General features: G+C 33.2%; 1 protein-coding gene across 2 annotated transcripts in view; it reads left to right on the top strand.

Moving 5' to 3' along the window:
- Positions 1–19,121, top strand: part of LOC124366216 (rap guanine nucleotide exchange factor 4) — a 965,043-nt gene that overhangs the window by 899,884 nt on the left and 46,038 nt on the right. The window contains exon 5 of one of the 2 annotated variants that reach the window (XM_046822602.1): positions 3,617–3,668. In XM_046822602.1, the coding sequence (XP_046678558.1) occupies positions 3,617–3,668 (52 nt within the window). Of the gene's footprint in view, positions 1–3,616; positions 3,669–15,657; positions 15,818–19,121 lie in introns of those variants that run through there. The other variant, XM_046822603.1, reaches the window with a different exon arrangement.

The raw sequence follows: 19,121 nt of genomic DNA, 5'->3' as shown, positions 1-19,121 counted from the left end.
AAATCATTTATGAACCTCTTTCGTACTAGTTTCTTATAAAAATATCCCGATTCATTTTTCTACCGTTGAGGAGACTTATACCACATAGAATAATTCAGAATATAATTTTTGTCAAACATCTTGGTTTCCATATCCTAATAATATTATAAATAGAAAAGTGCCTTTGATTGTTTTGCTTTTACGCGTAAACGGTTCAACCGATTGTACTGAAATTTTACATGGAAATTCACACCGCCTTTGGTATGAATATATGACTACTGTTATATGGAAAATCCCTCCTGCCTACACCCCACTGGATCTTAAAGTATAAAAATCCTAAGCAGTAACATAGAAAAGTAAATGAATCAAATAATATTACATTTGACCCCATATAAACTCAATTTAGCAATCGAAATTTTAACCTCAAATTTGAAACCCTTTTGGTGTCAGCTTGGCTATATTTTACATCATTTTATGACAAGAGACTGAGTTTAGGTAAATAAACTGGTTATTTTGGAATAACGTGGATTAGTTTTGAAACAATATTAAAATTGATTACAGTGCATAATCAGCATTTGCAAAGCTTTTATAGATAATACAGTTGTATACGTTTCTGTATGATTAGAAGCGCATTAACTGAATTGTATAATGGGGCTGTGTTGTGGAAGAATAATTATTGAGTCTCTAAATTACTAATGAATACTAATTGAGTTACTATGTTTACCTCATAGTGCACATTTTAACAACCTCTGATAATAATTACATAGTTAATTAATCCCTCATTAGAGTTGCATTAAATGCACTAATTATTATAAAATGGGGATTAATTATGAACGGACTTACTACTTATAAGTTTGGTTTCAATAAAATCAAGCCCGTTAAATATTTTAGTAAGGATATTTTGTATACCAGATAGACATAATAAAAGTGTATTGAATGAAACCGTCTGGATAATAATTAAATGATTATTTCACCTTACAGATCCTAAAATTGCTTTTTCCTACCAATTATACAAATAGTTTTCAGTCGGGTAACTTTTAGAGAGACTGCATACAGGGTGTTACAGAACTCTTGAATATTTTAGGACATCATTCCTCCATCTTTTACTAAAGTTGCATTTTTAAGTTTCTTTTATCATGCCTGTATTATAACTTTCTATTACACATAACCTAATTCTTCATTATTGATAATGTCTATTTAAAAAATGTACATTGGAAATGTTACATCCGTTTATTTCAAGATGGTACCATTTAAATATTTTAACTTAAAACAATTAAAAACGCAAGCATTTTACACATAATAACACATTTAGCCCACTTTGTTAGGAATCCAAATAAATATTGTTTATTATAATTGAATGAAAAATAGCCTATACGATGTACCTTTAATTAGGGTAGCTCCGTAGTCACTGGAGCATCAATTAAAATCATTTACATGATTTTATTAAGTATAAAATGTAGTATTGCAGTCTCCATACTGTAGAAGGAATAATTGTATACTCAAAGCATACTTGTGCGTGTTCATTGTCATACAAAATACTTTGAATTCGTCATCAGTTATGGTCAAGTACCGTGCTCCTTGTGTTAATATTTTTGCTATGTTTTATGATTTAGAGCTAGAGAATAGTAGCTAAGACTTGCTGTAAAGCAGTAAGCAGTCGAGAATCATTACTGAAAGTAGACTAATTTGTAAAATTTATGTCGTTCAATTACAATATAGACTTCTAGTTTAGCAAGCTACAAGTGTTCAAAGAGTCATCTTTGTTTAATGTTAGTGAGTATTTTCAAACAATGAACGACCCCAAACTAGGTGAAAAACATAGTACAGATAAGTTATCCTAAATGTTTCATGAACACACTGTATTGTGTAATATTCAACTATTAAATATCAAAACATACTCGGAAGACTAATGGAATCGGCTTGTTAAATGGAAAGAGAGATTGCGAGATCCGGCCCGGAGGGTTTGGAAGATCCGGCCCGGAGGACCAAATGTTGTGGAGAGAGATACAGAGAGAATCCCACTCGGGAGCAAAAATGTTACGTGGCGAAAAAGTTAGAAATAAAATTAAAAATTAAGAACATATACATCCGGAGATAGATGGACGGGTAAGGCATGAGGTATAAAAGGTGCATTTGAGAATAGATGCCAACTCTTGGTTCTTGCCTAGCTTCAACCGAGGGGGGAGATTCCAACTCGTTCTGGGCTTCCAGGGCTGCAGTAGAATGCACGGAAGAAAGGGTCACTTATTTTCATTGAGAATCATCACAGGCATCGGGGTAGAGAGGAATAGGTCAACGAAACACAATACGGCGCTACTCTGCCCACAAGAGAACTAAGTGAACTGTGAGTGACTGCGACCGGACCATATCTCCAGGACGGCTCCTACGGTACATCTGAATGCTCGGGCGTCTAAGGGACGCTCCTGGACGGCAGACAGACATACAAACAGAACCACGCGATGTCTCCACCAATCAGAGGCGGCCGTTAAATCGGAAGGTAGGCCTAACGGTCACTTGGATAAGTTCACTAGTATAGATTTTGGCATAGGAATACCCTTAACTATTTTCAAAGAGTTTTCTATTAAATAATAAAAACTAAACTCTACTCTACTGGACATATTACAAATATTATAGACGGTTATAGGCTATAGAGTAAAATTATTTATACCCGGACTCTGAAAGATTTATAATGAAACCGAGTTAACGATAAAATAACACTTTATCAGCTAATAGAGCCAAGTGAGTCAGGAGATATTTGAGAGAAGGGTTAAATTGATGTCAACTCGCCGACCACGCTCTTGCTTTCGTCAGGTACACAGGGGATACACCTAGCTCGCTCAGGGGTCTACCAACCCAACACCCATAGCTAGACGGACCATAGGTTGGCGTCACTCCGCGAAAGTCACTGGCATCAGGGAGAGGGACAAAAGGAAATCACTTATCTCGGATCACCTAAAGAAATTCCACCACTAACAGGTTACAACCTATAAAAAGGGGGACCAGGAGGGGTTACGAAATACGCTTTACCTTGGTTAAAGAGAAAATGAGACTGCTTATGCTGGGTCATAACGACTTGAGTTCCAAAGCGGAACTGCCGGGTTCAGGCATCCCGCAGACGCTCTATAGACAGACGGTCATCGCGCTATATCAATCGACCAATAGAATCTGACGTCAGAGGTTAACTTTCATCAAACCTGTTTACCGATTTCTTTGCAACAAGAGTATAAATGTCAAAAGAAACTATTCTAAGTAATGCAACTAAAACGTACTCTAGACATACCGTAAATAAAAATATTTTACAACTACTTTTGAAGAATTGTTAAGGTGAGTGCGTTATTTCAATACTACTAGTACAGACTCGGTTAAAGAACAACTTCCTAAAAACGCCACTGTTTTATAAATACTGTATTTAGTTATTTAGGGAATAGAAGTGGAAACCCCACGTGACGTGTATATTACTGGAAGTTAACCTGATGGAGCTCAATTTGAACCGAAACCTAGTTACTGCCGGCAAACAACGGTATTGTTTGCGCGGCGTGTCAAACCTTGTTTACAACAGGCCATTGTGATTGTGTATTGTTCACGGTTTACCTGTAGAGTTACCTTTTGTCCTAAATATTGTTTCTTCTGTTTCCAGAAAAACAAAGACCTGATGAACGAGCTTGTCGCTAGCTGTAAAGTAAAAAATGGTAAGTGAAAGCTTAGTTTTAGTTTTGTCTTATTATCATATATATAGTAAGTTAAAGTATTGCGTAATAGCTAAGAAAGTTTTGCAATTTTTAAATTTATTATATTTTTTTGGAATAGCTTTAGTTGAAAAATATTTGAGTTTTTACATGTGAATAGGTGACGTATGTGTACACGTGGTATAATAAATAAACTAAATACTAATAAATTAAATATTGGTCTAGAAAATCTAATATAACTGCATATAAAATACAAGAAATATTTGTAGTAGATCCCAGACATGCCAGAAATATTAAAATGAAAATAATTGTTTTTTACTACATACTAGAGAACTAATAATTCCATTTATTAAATAAGTATTCCAGATGGAAACATGAAATAGTATCCTAATTTTATCTTATATTTCATTACAACATGTAAATTGTATATACGCCCTTTATCCAGATTAAAAGTAGGTTATATGAGAACACTATATTCTGGATACCACAAACTCCATCCTAATACTAAAAGAACAGTGCCCAAAATTTAAATCAGTATGAGATTGAGCATTCATTTTGGCTCTCTAACTCATTCAAAAGCAACAGGGCTGGCCATTTTGTCTGACACCTCCTAAGCATAACAGCATTAATCATTAAAAAAATAGTAAAGCCGTTCCAACTTCGAAATATTGAACTCAGACTACTCCAACCTCAAGAATATGTCACCAATCTGGCAAAACTATTTGAGCTTGGAATCTTCTTACTTCGAAAATAGCAAAACCATTCTTACTTCGAAATATTTATTTCAAACTGTCCAAACATCAAGAATATGTTACTAATCTGGCAAAACGTTATGAGCTTCGAATCTTCCTACTTCGAAAATAGTAAAACCAGTATTCATGATCTGTTCAAGAATATGTAGACGTTTGAGCTTCGAATCTTCCTACTTCGAAAATAGCAAAACCATTCCTACTTCGAAATATTTATGTCAAACTGTCCAAACATCAAGAATATGTTACTAATCTGGCAAAACGTTTGAGCTTCGAATCTTCCTACTTCGAAAATAGTAAAACCATTCCTACTTCGAAATATTTATCTCAAACTGTCCAAACATCAAGAACATGTCACTAAAATCTGGCAATAACTGTTTGAGATTGGAATCTTCCTACTTCGAAAATAGCAAAAAACCATTCTTACTTCGAAATATTTATTTCAAACTGTCCAAACATCAAGAATATGTTACTAATCTGGCAAAGCTTCGAATCTTCCTACTTCGAAAATAGTAAAACCATTCCTACTTCGAAATATTTATCTCAAACTGTCCAAACATCAAGAATATGTTACTAATCTGGCAAAACGTTTGAGCTTCGAATCTTCCTACTTCGAAAATAGTAAAACCATTCCTACTTCGAAATATTTATTTCAAACTGTCCAAACATCAAGAATATGTTACTAATCTGGCAAAACGTTTGAGCTTCGAATCTTCCTACTTCGAAAATAGTAAAACCATTCCTACTTCGAAATATTTATCTCAAACTGTCCAAACATCAAGAATATGTCACTAAAATGGTATAACTGTTTGAGATTGGAATCTTCCTACTTCGAAAATAGCAAAACCATTCTTACTTCGAAATATTTAAGTCAAACTGTCCAAACATCAAGAATATGTTACTAATCTGGCAAAACTGTTTGAGCTTCGAATTTTCCTACTTCGAAAATAGCAAAACCGTCCCAGCTTCAAAAATATTAACTCAGACTGTCTCGACGTCGAAAATTAAAATTAACAGTAAACTAGTTTAATTTATAAGGAGGTATCATTTCATTATTTTTCAGATAGATTGTATAAGTGGTAGCTATGAACCCTTCTCGTATATACTCCGCTGCAAACAGAATATTTTAAACATTCTTTTACAAAAATATAATTACATATTTAACGGATACTAAGTAAAACAAAACATACCCGGGTGATATAGATTTTAATTAGTTTTTACAATTTCTCTATCCAATCAGAACCATGAGTTGTTTTATAACGAACCGAGTTTGGCCTGAAAGTCGTGAATAAATAATGTTTTAATCTAGACTCTCTTTACGAGACCTTTTTATTGCTCGCAGCTCAACTCGTTGTCGAGAAGTCAAATTAACTGGGATTGAACTAATTAAGTCATCTTCGGAGAGACTGTAAATTATTCCATTTCAACATCGTATAGCTTTCAGGATTTCCAATAAATGCTGTTAGCAATAAATGGTATAAAATATATACTTTGTAATTATATCGGAGGCTTTGAAATTACTATTAAGATGTCAACCTTTTGCAATCTATAACAAACATAACTTAATCGCCGTTCTATTTTTTTAATATAGACCTAATTGTCTTTTAATACAATGTTGTTTCTATTAAATATTGTTCAAGGTAGAGTTCGTATAGAGCGTCGGCCTAAAGTAATTGTTCTATGGCAGCACTTAAGGAATGTTTGTACATAATTTCATCAAAGACGATGCCCTCCAGATCTTGAGACCTCCCCCGTCTCAACGAATATAAGCTATAAAACGGATCTTGTGGAAACGAAAAAAGGCCTAGCAGGTTTGAATTTGGTATCTTATAAATATATCGCCTACGTTCATTACACAGCTTATACCGGATTTCATTCCAATATGTTGTCCGTTAAAATTGTAAAAATCACAATCCGTTATTTGTGAACCTAGAGAATGAATTGTCTACTTAAAAAGCTTTAAAATTTCCTAAACCTGTTGTAATAAGTAATATTTTTATCTCAAACTATATTCGAGACGTCAGTTGCTTGTAAATCCCATAAAAATGTGTTAGTAATATTTTATTTATCACAAAATCTACAAACTTCTTACGACTGAAACGTAAGGGATAGTTTTAAATCATGCTTTTCTTTGATTGGCTGTTAAAATTCAAACATGTTCATAAACAATCGTTTTTTATCGAATCTTATTTCATCATGTTTTAATTATTACATTACATATAACAGTGTCTCGTGAAATGATTAAAAATAAATTTTATTCATGTCATCAGATAAGGCATAAGGATGTGACAAACACTTTTAACCTTTATTCAATTAAATTAGTTGAAAATCTATGAACCGTCCCAAAAATCATACTTTCGAAAATCTACGCATTACAAATATTTTGTAAGTTATGCTAAATAGCATATTTCATTGCTACTCTCGAAAGTAATATATTGCTAGGCGAAGCCGAGCGTGGAAAAAGACCGTTGAGCCCCGCAAATGAACTTTCGAGACACGCATCGCAAAGCACGAAAGCACAAAATCTTTGAAAAGATTATCAGGTATTTCATAGTCTAGTAATTATTCTTTCATAAGGAAACGTAACACTATTGTATCATTCGTGCTCGTGTTAAAATCAGCTGTTTCATACTACTGTCAAAAAATAACGAAATCCAATTGCTTATACAGGAAAATATATATTTACATAGGGAAAGAATTGTTTACAGGAAAAATAATGTTTGGGAGAGGGAAATGAGCTGAATAAGCTGCGAGGGAAACGATGACTTTTGCAGAACTGAGCTGTATTGGAAATTAGCCCATAACCAAATATAGTGGTGAACACATTTTGTTTATATTCTGTGCTTAACGTTTATTAAATACCTTGCTTAATGGGTTTCTTACTTCAAAAAACTCTAGAAGTTCTTCTTGATATTTCCATATTTTTAATTTTCTTCGACGCTGGAAATGACACGTCAACCCTTGCTGAAACATTTTTTATTGATAGCCATCATTACCTGACGTGGGAACATACCGGAAGTTTGGGTGGATGTGGAGGAGAGACCGGAAATCTGGGCCTTGATAACGAACGTGGGAAGAAAGGAAACGCTACACCAAACCTCTGATAACTTTGTATCGTTGAGTTTGTCCGCGGTATCGCAGTTCGCAGAGACGGTCAATGGCATGTTGTGTTGGGTCAAGTCAAACAGACGTACATCCTGTCACATATTTAGTCTTGATTGGAACATCTAAGCTTAAAATATTAGGTAATGAATGGATTGTAATCTGAATTATAAAAATTTAATTTGCTTCTAATAGTTGATATTTGGGAATTCCAATGTGTAAATATTGTTTTGATTATCTCAAATAAACTCACTGAGGTCCCTAGTTGTTTGAAAATTTTAAAATTATACTGTTAATATTTTCATTCATTTCTTGGGTATTTACAAGGTAGCAGGAATGCCATACTACGTGTCTTGTAACAGGCTTCGTTGAGGTAGCATGCAGACTTACAAGCTACTACTTACTAGGCTACATTTGTCACTAAGTCACGTGTTAAAATGTCATATTATTTTATTGCTTGTTTAAAAATGTATTTATTATGCTATTTTTGTTACCACCATGGTTACTTTTAAACTAAATTTAAAAAGTTCACTAACGCTCAGCCAAATTCCACGGAGTGACATGCAACACCATTTATATGTTTATTGTAAGGCATTGAAGCTTCAGGTAAAAATTGTAAGTCTGTAGATCAGTTCGTTCTCGAGATTCGTGCTGACAGACATAAATAAAATTTTTGCAGCCCATCGAGTGATGGCTTCACTAACGCTCAGCCAACCAATGAACTCATGAAATAATATTTCAATGTTCCAAAATAAAATGTCTATTTCCACAGTTGTATTATTTTCTATGAGAATATTTATGGAATAGCAACGTTTAATTTTTTTAAGACAGTCGGTGTCGATGTTGAACATAATAATTATTGTCACTCAATGAGGAATTACAGACAAAAGATTAAGAATTTTGGTAATTTTGACGTGACAACGTCTTAAATTAGGTTGCGGCTCGGAGTCACTCATGAAAAAGTGTAACGCCCGGTAACGTTACGATGCCCGTCCAGTGGGTCTGCCGCACGGGATAAAGCAGATAACTGTGGGTCCGCCGCACGGGATAAAGCAGATAACTATGTTTATTCGTGAAAATGTGGAGTGCTTAGATTCGTCATTTACAACAACTACAACAATAAAGGTAAATAATTGTACACTGATATTTCATTATCGTAAACTATGATTGATTGATTAATTGTTAGATTGACACAAAAGTTGAGAAACTGAGTTTATAGGTTATGTCATACTATTGACAAATGTTTATAGTGTTAAGTAAATTATTAGTTTAAATCACTCTGCAATCAATCGTAATTCAGTCGATTGAGAAGAAACAGCGCGTATTGCTAGTCAAACATTTAAAATAACAAATTATAACCTCTAACCTGTCATAACAGTGCGACCAAACAAACGAACTAAACCGACCAATCACCACGCGCGGAGTTAGAATTTAACTGTGTTTAGCAAGAATTTCAAATTCCAATTTTAGTAAATGTTTTATTCAACTTTACCATTTACAATAACAAATTTTAATTAATTTCAAATTATGTACAATGTTTTGGTAAACAAAATATATTTCTATAGTTAAAATTTGTGCAATTCTTATTTTCATTCAATTCCTTGTTCCTATTGTGCAATTTAATAATATTCATATCAATAAATATTCTACCGAGAAAAAGACGTTGTCACGTAAAATCTTCGCCCGTAAAACCGACTTTACAGGCAACCTTATTTTTTTTTAACACTCTCAAATAGAATTAGTTAAAAATCTAAGTTGTGAATTTTACTTCAGAGAAGAGCATATTTTTAAATAATATTATTCACGAAAACTAATTTTTAATATAATATTGCTTAGGAAATTATATTCTATAAAAAAATGTAAAACATATTATTCTTTTACATACTTATTGTAACAAATTCATATAGATTTTCTTCATCTGCTTTTCTGTTGCTCTAATTATCATACTCATAAATACTACAATCATGTCTACAATTTGTCGTGATATGATCCAAAAATGTATTTACAACTGGAAACAGATTATAGTGCCTGAACAGTTTTTTTACTCAGGAGGACAAAAATAAACCGCATAATAATTGTTGCTAGGAAACACAAAACACTTTTTATTAATGAACCTGCAACTATTAAGAACGATAAAACCAACAAGCATTTATTGAAGTACTCACTCACGTTTTGCGATAGAAAATGTAAACATTGATGGCTTTATATAACAAGTAGGGTAAATGCACGATTACATTGTGACAAAACTCTACGGAAATAGTTTGGCACAGTAGCGCTTCAATCTAAATCATGCATAAATGAGTGGCATAGTACTACTAAAAGGTTAATTAAAAAAACATTTACATTTACAATGCAGATTCTATGATATATCAATAACTTGCTTCTATTTTGAGTGTAATAAACTTAATATGTAATGGATAAATTATCCTCATTACGAAATTGAAACTAATAAAAGCTTAACAAAAAAAAACAATTCCATTTACATTTAGAGAAAATATTTGGACATTCTATCTGTTGCTTATGTATCTTCCTTTAACAATGTTGAGATGCTCTGTCAGTATAGTACAGTAGAATACGGATGGTTAAAAAAATCCTAATATAATAATATACCGAACACTTTAAATAGGCGTTTTGGTTTTAAAGCTAAACTTACCGAAAGATATTACAAAAATTATCCGATGGATGGCAGCATCTCTGTGGCCCATTTTTTTCTTGAATTTACAACCGATATTAATTTGTTTTTTAATCGATTGGTAAGCTAGACGATCATAAAAATTATGTATTGAAGCAGAAAAATTATTTTATTATTAATACAGATACATTTATATAGGCCAAAAATAGATGCAGTTGTATTGTAACACAGAACAAATTTCCGGATCAATTGGGACCGGAAGTGATCCGGATGAACCGGAAATGCAGGGAAAGCACAATAGATTACACATAATGAGGAATGTAGTCGTCACAAATACAACGGAAACCGAGTTATACAGCCAATTTAACATTTCGTTTTACGTATATTAACCATAGATAAAAACAAACTTGTTTTTTTCAAAGTGGACTCATCAATTCTGTAAAGTTTACGCAGCTATTAATAGAGGTCAGGGTGAACTAGTTTGCACTGTACTGATAAGGCATCCCAGTTAGCAGGACCAAGAGTACTTACTTCCGGCTAAATATACCCTATACTCTTAACACTCTCTCTCAAATTAGATTTTATAAATAAGTACGGGAATGTTTGAAGTTCCATTGATCCGAACCATTCACACTTCAGCTATAAAACATATCCCGAACAGATGACAATGCCCACATTTACAGAATCTCAATTTCAGCTATAAAACATATCCCGAACAGATGACAATGCCCACATTTACAGAATCTCAATTTCAGCTATAAAACATATCCCGAACAGATGACAATGCCCACATTTACAGAATCTCAATTTCAGCTATAAAACATATCCCGAACAGATGACAATGCCCACATTTACAGAATCTCAATTTCAGCTATAAAAACATATCCCGAACAGATGACAATGCCCACATTTACAGAATCTCAATTTCAGCTATAAAAACATATCCCGAACAGATGACAATGCCCACATTTACAGAATCTCAATTTCAGCTATAAAACATATCCCGAACAGATGACAATGCCCACATTTACAGAATCTCAATTTCAGCTATAAAACATATCCCGAACAGATGACAATGCCCACATTTACAGAATCTCAATTTCAGCTATAAAACATATCCCGAACAGATGACAATGCCCACATTTACAGAATCTCAATTTCAGCTATAAAACATATCCCGAACAGATGATAATGCCCAAATTTACAGAATCTCAACATTTGGTTCTCTCATATCTTCGTTAATAAGGGACATAGAAAAGAATGTCAAGACAAAAAAAATTAAATCACGTTTTCTACCGAAAATAATCATGATATACAGAGTGCTCATAAAGAAAAAAGTTACAGAAATGGTAGCAGTTCTTAAAAGTTTCATGTACACATTTTTAATGCCCCAAAAAACAAAAAAAGGTTCTCCGTTTGTGTTCGTTGTCACGCCTATATTTTCCAACAATGGTGGCTTACTTAAAAAAATTAGAGTTTGATAACGTTGCATATCACTCTAAGGGAATTTCCTGAGTGCTACGTAACATTGTTACGTTATTCTTATGGGCAACAAGTAGAGTAAACAAACTGAGTAAAATCATATGTCATGTTAACATGTAACATAGAAACACATGTAGCCTATCAGAATGAAATGAGCCGTAAACTTTAATCTGTACATGTAACCTTAGTGGTGCATGTTACTCGAACACATAGTGGATATACTCCTACCTTGTATTTATTTATTTATTCAATTACAAAATTTCCTTACAAATTTAAGTTTTTCCAAGTCCATTGGACTTGTCTGCTAATCATATAATTTCCAAAAACTTTACATTAATTACTTGTACAATATACATTCCATGCATCTACATTATTCTATCAAATAAATCTAAACTTTGTGTGGCTGGGTGGGAAAATCCATTACTTACAGTATATTATAATAGTAGCATTATAACGACTATAATCTTTATGGTGTTGGTTACAAAATAACATTTTGAGCAAGGGATCATTGGAAAGTGGACAACACAAAACAACAAGCAAGAGGGAAGAAACATGGATTGTGAATTATGAATTATGGAACAGAAGACCATTGGTATCAAGTTAAAAATGGCGAAGCAGTCAGAAGAGACCCTAGATGGTCTGGATAGACACGTGTGTTTATCACCGAATACACTAATAAAATATATTCTTACTGATGAGACAACGCCACTAATTTAAACGTTTAAATTTCCATCCTTCCCAATATTTGTATTATGTTGAGAGTTTAATAAGCTTCCCCAGCTCTTAAGAGCTACTAACAATCAAGGAACTGCTAACTATTTTGTGTTTATTCTGTGAGCCATAGTTTTTTGTTTGTTTTTGTTGTGAGTTTAATAATATGTGAGTATTAACCGCTTTTGTACTGTTTATCTAGACACAATTGTAAATAGCCAACAACAGCTTCTGTCTCATGGGATGGACACCAGTCATTCGGCTAAACTAATTAATAATCAAAAACAGATCAGATAAAACAATTAACAACAATACAAATTTAAATAAAAACGGGTGATAAAATATTTAACAAAACATCAGTAAAACATACTGGGGTTATTGTTCGACCACCTACTGTAACAGTAGGCCACATTTTTAATATGTAGTTAGGCTAAACTCACTATTTAAGATTCGAATTTAAGAATTTAACCTAGAAAAAATTAGAAATTTAAATAGAAATGGATATTTATACTTTGATAAAGAAACAAACATAATAGTTTTCAGACGTTGCGAGATTTAATTTGTGTTTAAGACGGTTTTCTAGACAGTGTATTAGTATAGATCAAAAGTTGTGTTAACTTCAAAAATATAATAATAGGAAGGGTAACTGATAACTAAGTTTCGTAGTAACAAATCAGACTGAAATAACAATGAGACAATTTAAATGGCTACCCCTATAAACAAACTCATTATTCCAGTGGTATAAACAGTCGCTAGAATAGATGCCAAAATGAGAGCAAGAGAACTGAATGACTCATTCAACGCCGCCGCCGCGTATTTACAGTTAAACTGATAATTCTTCAGACCTGATGGATGAACTTCTTGACTATTCCCTTCGACAAGTAAAGTTGACACAGCAAGTTTGAAGATGGCCCTCATTTAAAATACTAGGAAATCCTGGTACTTCTTAAAATTACGTATTCTACACGCGTCTCATCAACGATTACATTTAATGGGTGTTATTTGGAAAGCTACTCACGTGGGTGTACATAAAATTTATAAGACCTAATTTCATTAAATATTATACATTAAGATTATTTCAATTTATAAGTTCGGTGTCTTAGGAGTGGACCAGGGACGTATATAAAGGGGTGCTCAGGGGGCTCTAGTTCCCTCCACAAAAATTTGAAAGACAAACTTACAATTGCACACAGTAGTTTCTTTTAAGCTAGAACACATTTACGAAGCCTTAACGCTCAGTACTTTCCTGAGAGAAGATTTCCGAGCCTTTAATTTTGAGGATATTTTATACATCCTAAAGCATCCAGTGTGTCAGCTCCTTTTTATATACGCCACTGGTGTGGACCACATACTATCTAAGATGGACTTGTCGTACTGTAGTTAAGAGATGCTGATGTACTCCTGTAGGAGACCAACTTCAGGTTTATCACATGATGTAAATATTTCTAACGATCCCTTACTTTTTAATGTCGATGGCCTCCAAGCCAAGCACAGAGACACAATAGGTTGCAGATATGATAGTGGTTGTTCCTAATGAAACAGAGGTTTTTGCAGAATCGTATCCTTCTGGGCTTGGTGTAGCAAGGACCAGCAGGGTGTAGAGGTGTCGATGATTGTTTCTGATGACGCCCAGTGTATGTTTTGGACTACAGTATTGTTAGGGATTACGATGTTCTAGCCATGGTGCAACAAGACATGATGGGGGTGCACAGGAAACTATGATTGTTCCTAATGTCTCAGATGTTCTTACAGAATCTTCAGAGTCTAATATTTATTTTCGATGACATTATTGTAGGAAGTGATTAGCTTCTGGGCTTGTTGCAACAAGACATGGTGGGGTGTAGAGTCCAGAAGAAACTATAATTGTTCGTAAGGGTTCAGATTTTCTTACAGAATCATCAACACAAAATATATACTTTCAATTATTGTTGGAAATAATTAGCTACCTATTGAACTTGGTATAGCAAGACATGGTGGAGTGCAAAGTTGTCGATGATCGCGTTTAATAACTCAGAGGTGCTTGCTGAATGCTTTCGATGGCAGTGTTGTACATCTATTTTTCCTGCAGCAAAACACGATATGTGCAGAGATCATGGGCTTATATAAGGGGGAGCTGTAGGGGCTTAAACACATCCCAGAAATTGTGAAAGATAAACATTAACATAGCTTCCAGTAGTTTCTTTTAAGCTATAACACATTTATGAGATCTTAGAGCTCAACAATTTCCCGGAGAAAGATTCTTGTGTTCCTATTCTTGCAGGATTTTTATACTTCCTGAACCATCCGGTGCATCAGCACCCTCTGGCGAATAATTTTCAACATACGCCACTGGTGGAGATGGGTTTGATTATTTTCAATAACCAATACTCTGACGTCATACGGGCTTGTAGAACCGTAGTCACCAAACGGTTTTCAGGAACGGAAATAGAGGCTACGGGCTTTTATCCCGATGGAAGTTTTGAAAACTATGCCAATTCTTAAATTACTATGTATAATACTTGCAGTGGAACTAAACTAATAACGAACTTTATAGTGAATGATGCATTTATGAAGCGATAGTAAATATAGACTAGAAGACTAGAGTTATGAATTGCTCTTGGTAGTTAACTAAGAGATAAATTGTGTTTAGAGTAGTATTTCAGGATCTGTTCTGACAGTACGGTAGCCATTTAAAGTTAGAAGCCATTTTATGTACAGCGATGAATATAAGGTTTACAGCAACTGGGGACGATAATAACTACGTTGGAAACTTTTTATCACATTAAGTCGTTAAACAAAAAATGTTACCCAGCAAACAAAATACCAGTTTGTATTTATAAAATCCGTGATTTTTCATCAATATCACATTAAAGTTAGCTTAATGTAAAAATAAATATGCCATATCGTAGTTAATACGTTTTTTATTAAACTAGAAGTTCGCCCACTAAATCATTCTTAAATTGGACTTAAATGTGTGCATTGTAAATCTATTAAACCACTATAAACTTTATTCCCTTATACGTATCCAGTTTTTGTGTTTAGTTTCATATTTTTATACTTGTGATCGGTATTTCTGTCATGTTGTTTTGAATTAATACTTTGGTAATTTTACGATGAGTGCGGTATCACATTATGTCAATCGATTAAGTAATTGTAAACTAAATTAGTTTAAACCTAACCCAAGTAAATGGTTAGCTTCCCGATCATTGATTGATTCCACCAGTTTTAACAAGTTAAACAGTTGTAACCCCCGCAAGATTTGAACGGCGGGATATTTAGTCATGGTACATTGCAGTTGGCAAGTCTGTCAATCTCAGCTGTTGATTGTGTCATGTGTGTTGTGCTCGGCGGTCAGCTCAGTGCGCGGCTTTGTTCAATTTGAGAGTGAATCACGTATTTCGTAGTTGGTTGATAGTCGGTTACCAACTTCTCTCCAAACTTAGTCATGCCAGAGCCGCCTGGACCTGATCTTGGACAACTTTCCCACAACAAAATCGGTAAACTTTGGTCTTATCTCTTATAGTTGATAATGGTTAAGTTTGCTAATTCTTGATATACATTTTTCATAATAACTCTTGCAGATTTGAAGAAAACTCGCGGTTCTTCAATCAATTTACATTTTCACACGAGGCCTTTCGACATCAAAGATGCCATCGTCAGGTGTGAATCAACAATTTAAAACAAATCTATGAAATAACCATTAAGTTTAATGTAACAAGGTAGCACTCTTATTGGTACTTGTAAAACATTAACCATTATGAATAACTTTATGTAATAGGGTCATAGATATCACAAAATATTAAAAGTTAACTATAATACCTTATGAATCATAAATTTAACATAATTATTAGGAATGAATAAACAAAACTTCACAGAAAACCAGAATATGAGTAAACAAATACGATAATAATAAACTAATACCGTAATTTACAATGAGTTATTCCCATTACTTGTACAATACCAGTATATACAACAAATAATAGGTCAATAAAGTGAGTTATATGTAATAAACTAAACAATTTATACAATGTGTTCGTTCCAAATAAATAAAATTGACTTTAAATTAATTTTATTAAGATATTTTTATTTAATTTTAGAAAAGGTAATTTGTTACATGGGTAATAACAATAAAAATAATGCAGAATTATAAACGATGAGTAATCGATACAAGAGAGAAAGAACTCTAAACAGGTGTAGCAACGGGGGTAGTAATGTGATATTAACAATTTATTTCTTGTGGTATTAACATGTAATCTATATATCTATATGGAATATACCGATATGTATTCCAAAAAGTGTTACAATGAGGGAAATTGCTATACGCTGATTTTGTAAACATAATATACTGAATATTACAATATCATATTAAATGATATGACAAGACTACAATGTTAATGTACGCCATATTAATGATAAGTAATAAAAAAATTACAGCAATGAAAGTATAAAACTTAATTTTTTTCTATTATTTTACAAAACAAAACTCACAATTCTCCAATAATTTGTCCAATAAAATAAATATTAGTATATGTATATTTATACATATACTAATATTTATTTTATTTTACTTTTAACCATATAAATTTTGTATTAAGTTTTACTCAGCTGATATTTGTTTTAAATTGGTGATTCACACCTGATGATGGCATCTGTGACGTCGAAAGGCCTCGTGGAAAAATAAACAAATTATTGGAGAATTGTGAGTTTTCTTTTGTTAAATCATAGAAAATTGATATTCCAATAAGAAGAGCTCCTCGTCCTTCATTAATTTTATTTATTGAAACTATGAAAAACTGCTCATTGTGGTTTTCTTAAATATTAGGGTTATTCCGACTTCTAAGCAGGTCTAAGATACCAGTCTTGTAAAAGCAAACTTTTTTATTTTTCTAAGTTTTCATATTTAATGAATGAACTCTATCTTTATGTTCATACCGATCCGAGTTACTCATAAGCCTGCACTCTATCGTTCATTATTCTAATCACAAACATCATTCTTTAGTGTGATTGATTGGATAACGTCTATTAACTTTTGTTATGTTAATTTGAGCCCAATTAATCCCATTTTAAAAACAAAATTTCTGAAGAAATAAAATTCAAACGTAGGATATATTTACAGAGAAATTCTTCCTAGGAACTACATTTAACGTCTGCCTGTTCTGAAACTAGTTTTTATGAGGTCGATTTAGATCTAAAGGGTTAACAATAATTTTCATATCATATTTTTTTCAGTTTGAAACGCTTAAAACCAACTTTTGACACATTTAATGGTTATATCATCATCAGATAACGAGATACAGAGACTGGAAGAGTCTGTATAAGTTTATCTCACGCTGATTTAATACGACTTATGGTTGGTTTTAAGTGTGTCATGATGGTTATACGAGTGTCAAAATAGGGCAAAATATGATCTGAAAAAATTATCGTTTCCTAATTTTAACCCTTTTGATGCTTTCCTGTTTTGACCTCCACAAAATAGTGAGTTTTTATTGGAAATTTAATTTATGTAAGAAGAATACACCTTATATTTTTTTGTAGTTTTTATTTCTACGGCGTACATTTTGGATTCCAAGAATCCATCCTCAAGTACTGTAGGTTAAGGTAAATAAATGAAGTAACAATTAATTTAGCCAAATTGAAATATATTTAACTACCTTGATGGCTACAATTTGTTTTTAATTTTTATATGTGATCAATTCATATTGTCTAAAACTCCATCAAATAATATATATTTGCAAAACAGATTTTGTCATTTAATAAAGCAGTATGATTAATTTTAGTACATATATTGTCAGTTTTCAATATTCATTGCGTTCATTACATAATATAAGTAGATATGATACAATAAATAATAATTCGTTCAAATTAAGTTTAATATTTTTCCGTGTATGGCTAACTATGAGAGATAAGGAAATGCTGTTAAGATTGCTTTGAAAACCCTATTTACAGTTGGAGGAATTTAGCTGTGCTCGTAGGGCCCTAATACTACACTTTCAACAAATAAACGCTATCTGTGTGGCGGGTTGCGTTTACGTTCTAGCCGCTGAGATGAAGGCGCGGCAATCTCTTTAACGACTTTAAACTCACGATTTCGATTTGCAGATTAGTATTGACAAATACGTAATTTTCAAAAACATATTAAACAACACTGTAACAACTGGAAAATAAGGATAAGTCCTATTATTGCTATTATTTGGTATTCTCTTATTTTTAATTCCACCACAATCAGCACTGTCACAAAACAGACTGATTTTAGCGAGTGTGATGAGTTATTTGGGCCAGTACGATTCCTGAAAGGAGGGTTTTACCTATGTGTCACAGGAAATGTTTTCGGGACGCAGCGCATAATAGTACCCCGCCACCCCTCCCGCCTATCACCACACACTCAAGGTCACGCGCACAGCTGAAGTCCTCGAACTGTATATTAGTATGACGGGATGCAGAGTTTCAGAACTTTTAACAAGGTGCAGATCTTTCAAAGTTGGAGAAGTATAATGGTACTTTAAACTTTTCCACGTTCAAGAACATGTCTAGCTTGTTCAACAGTAAAAACTATTGTTTTATATAAACTATTACAAGGTAGGAGTAGCCATAGGGATCGCTGAGGTTGTATGTATATGTACTTTCACGTCCATGGCTGATTTCATTCTCGGATATCCTGCGCACAAATAGACAGGCAGAATATGAAGGTTTTACTTCCCTCCAGCAGATCAGACAGTGAGTCAACCTATATTATTATAGGCTTCGATTACCCATAGCCAAATATCATGGTTGGACATGCACCAACAGAGAACTCATTTCTGT

This window comes from Homalodisca vitripennis, chromosome 7 (genome assembly GCF_021130785.1).
Source record: "Homalodisca vitripennis isolate AUS2020 chromosome 7, UT_GWSS_2.1, whole genome shotgun sequence".
In the NCBI taxonomy this organism is placed as follows: domain Eukaryota; kingdom Metazoa; phylum Arthropoda; class Insecta; order Hemiptera; family Cicadellidae; genus Homalodisca; species Homalodisca vitripennis.
This window is presented reverse-complemented; position numbering and strand designations above follow the sequence as displayed.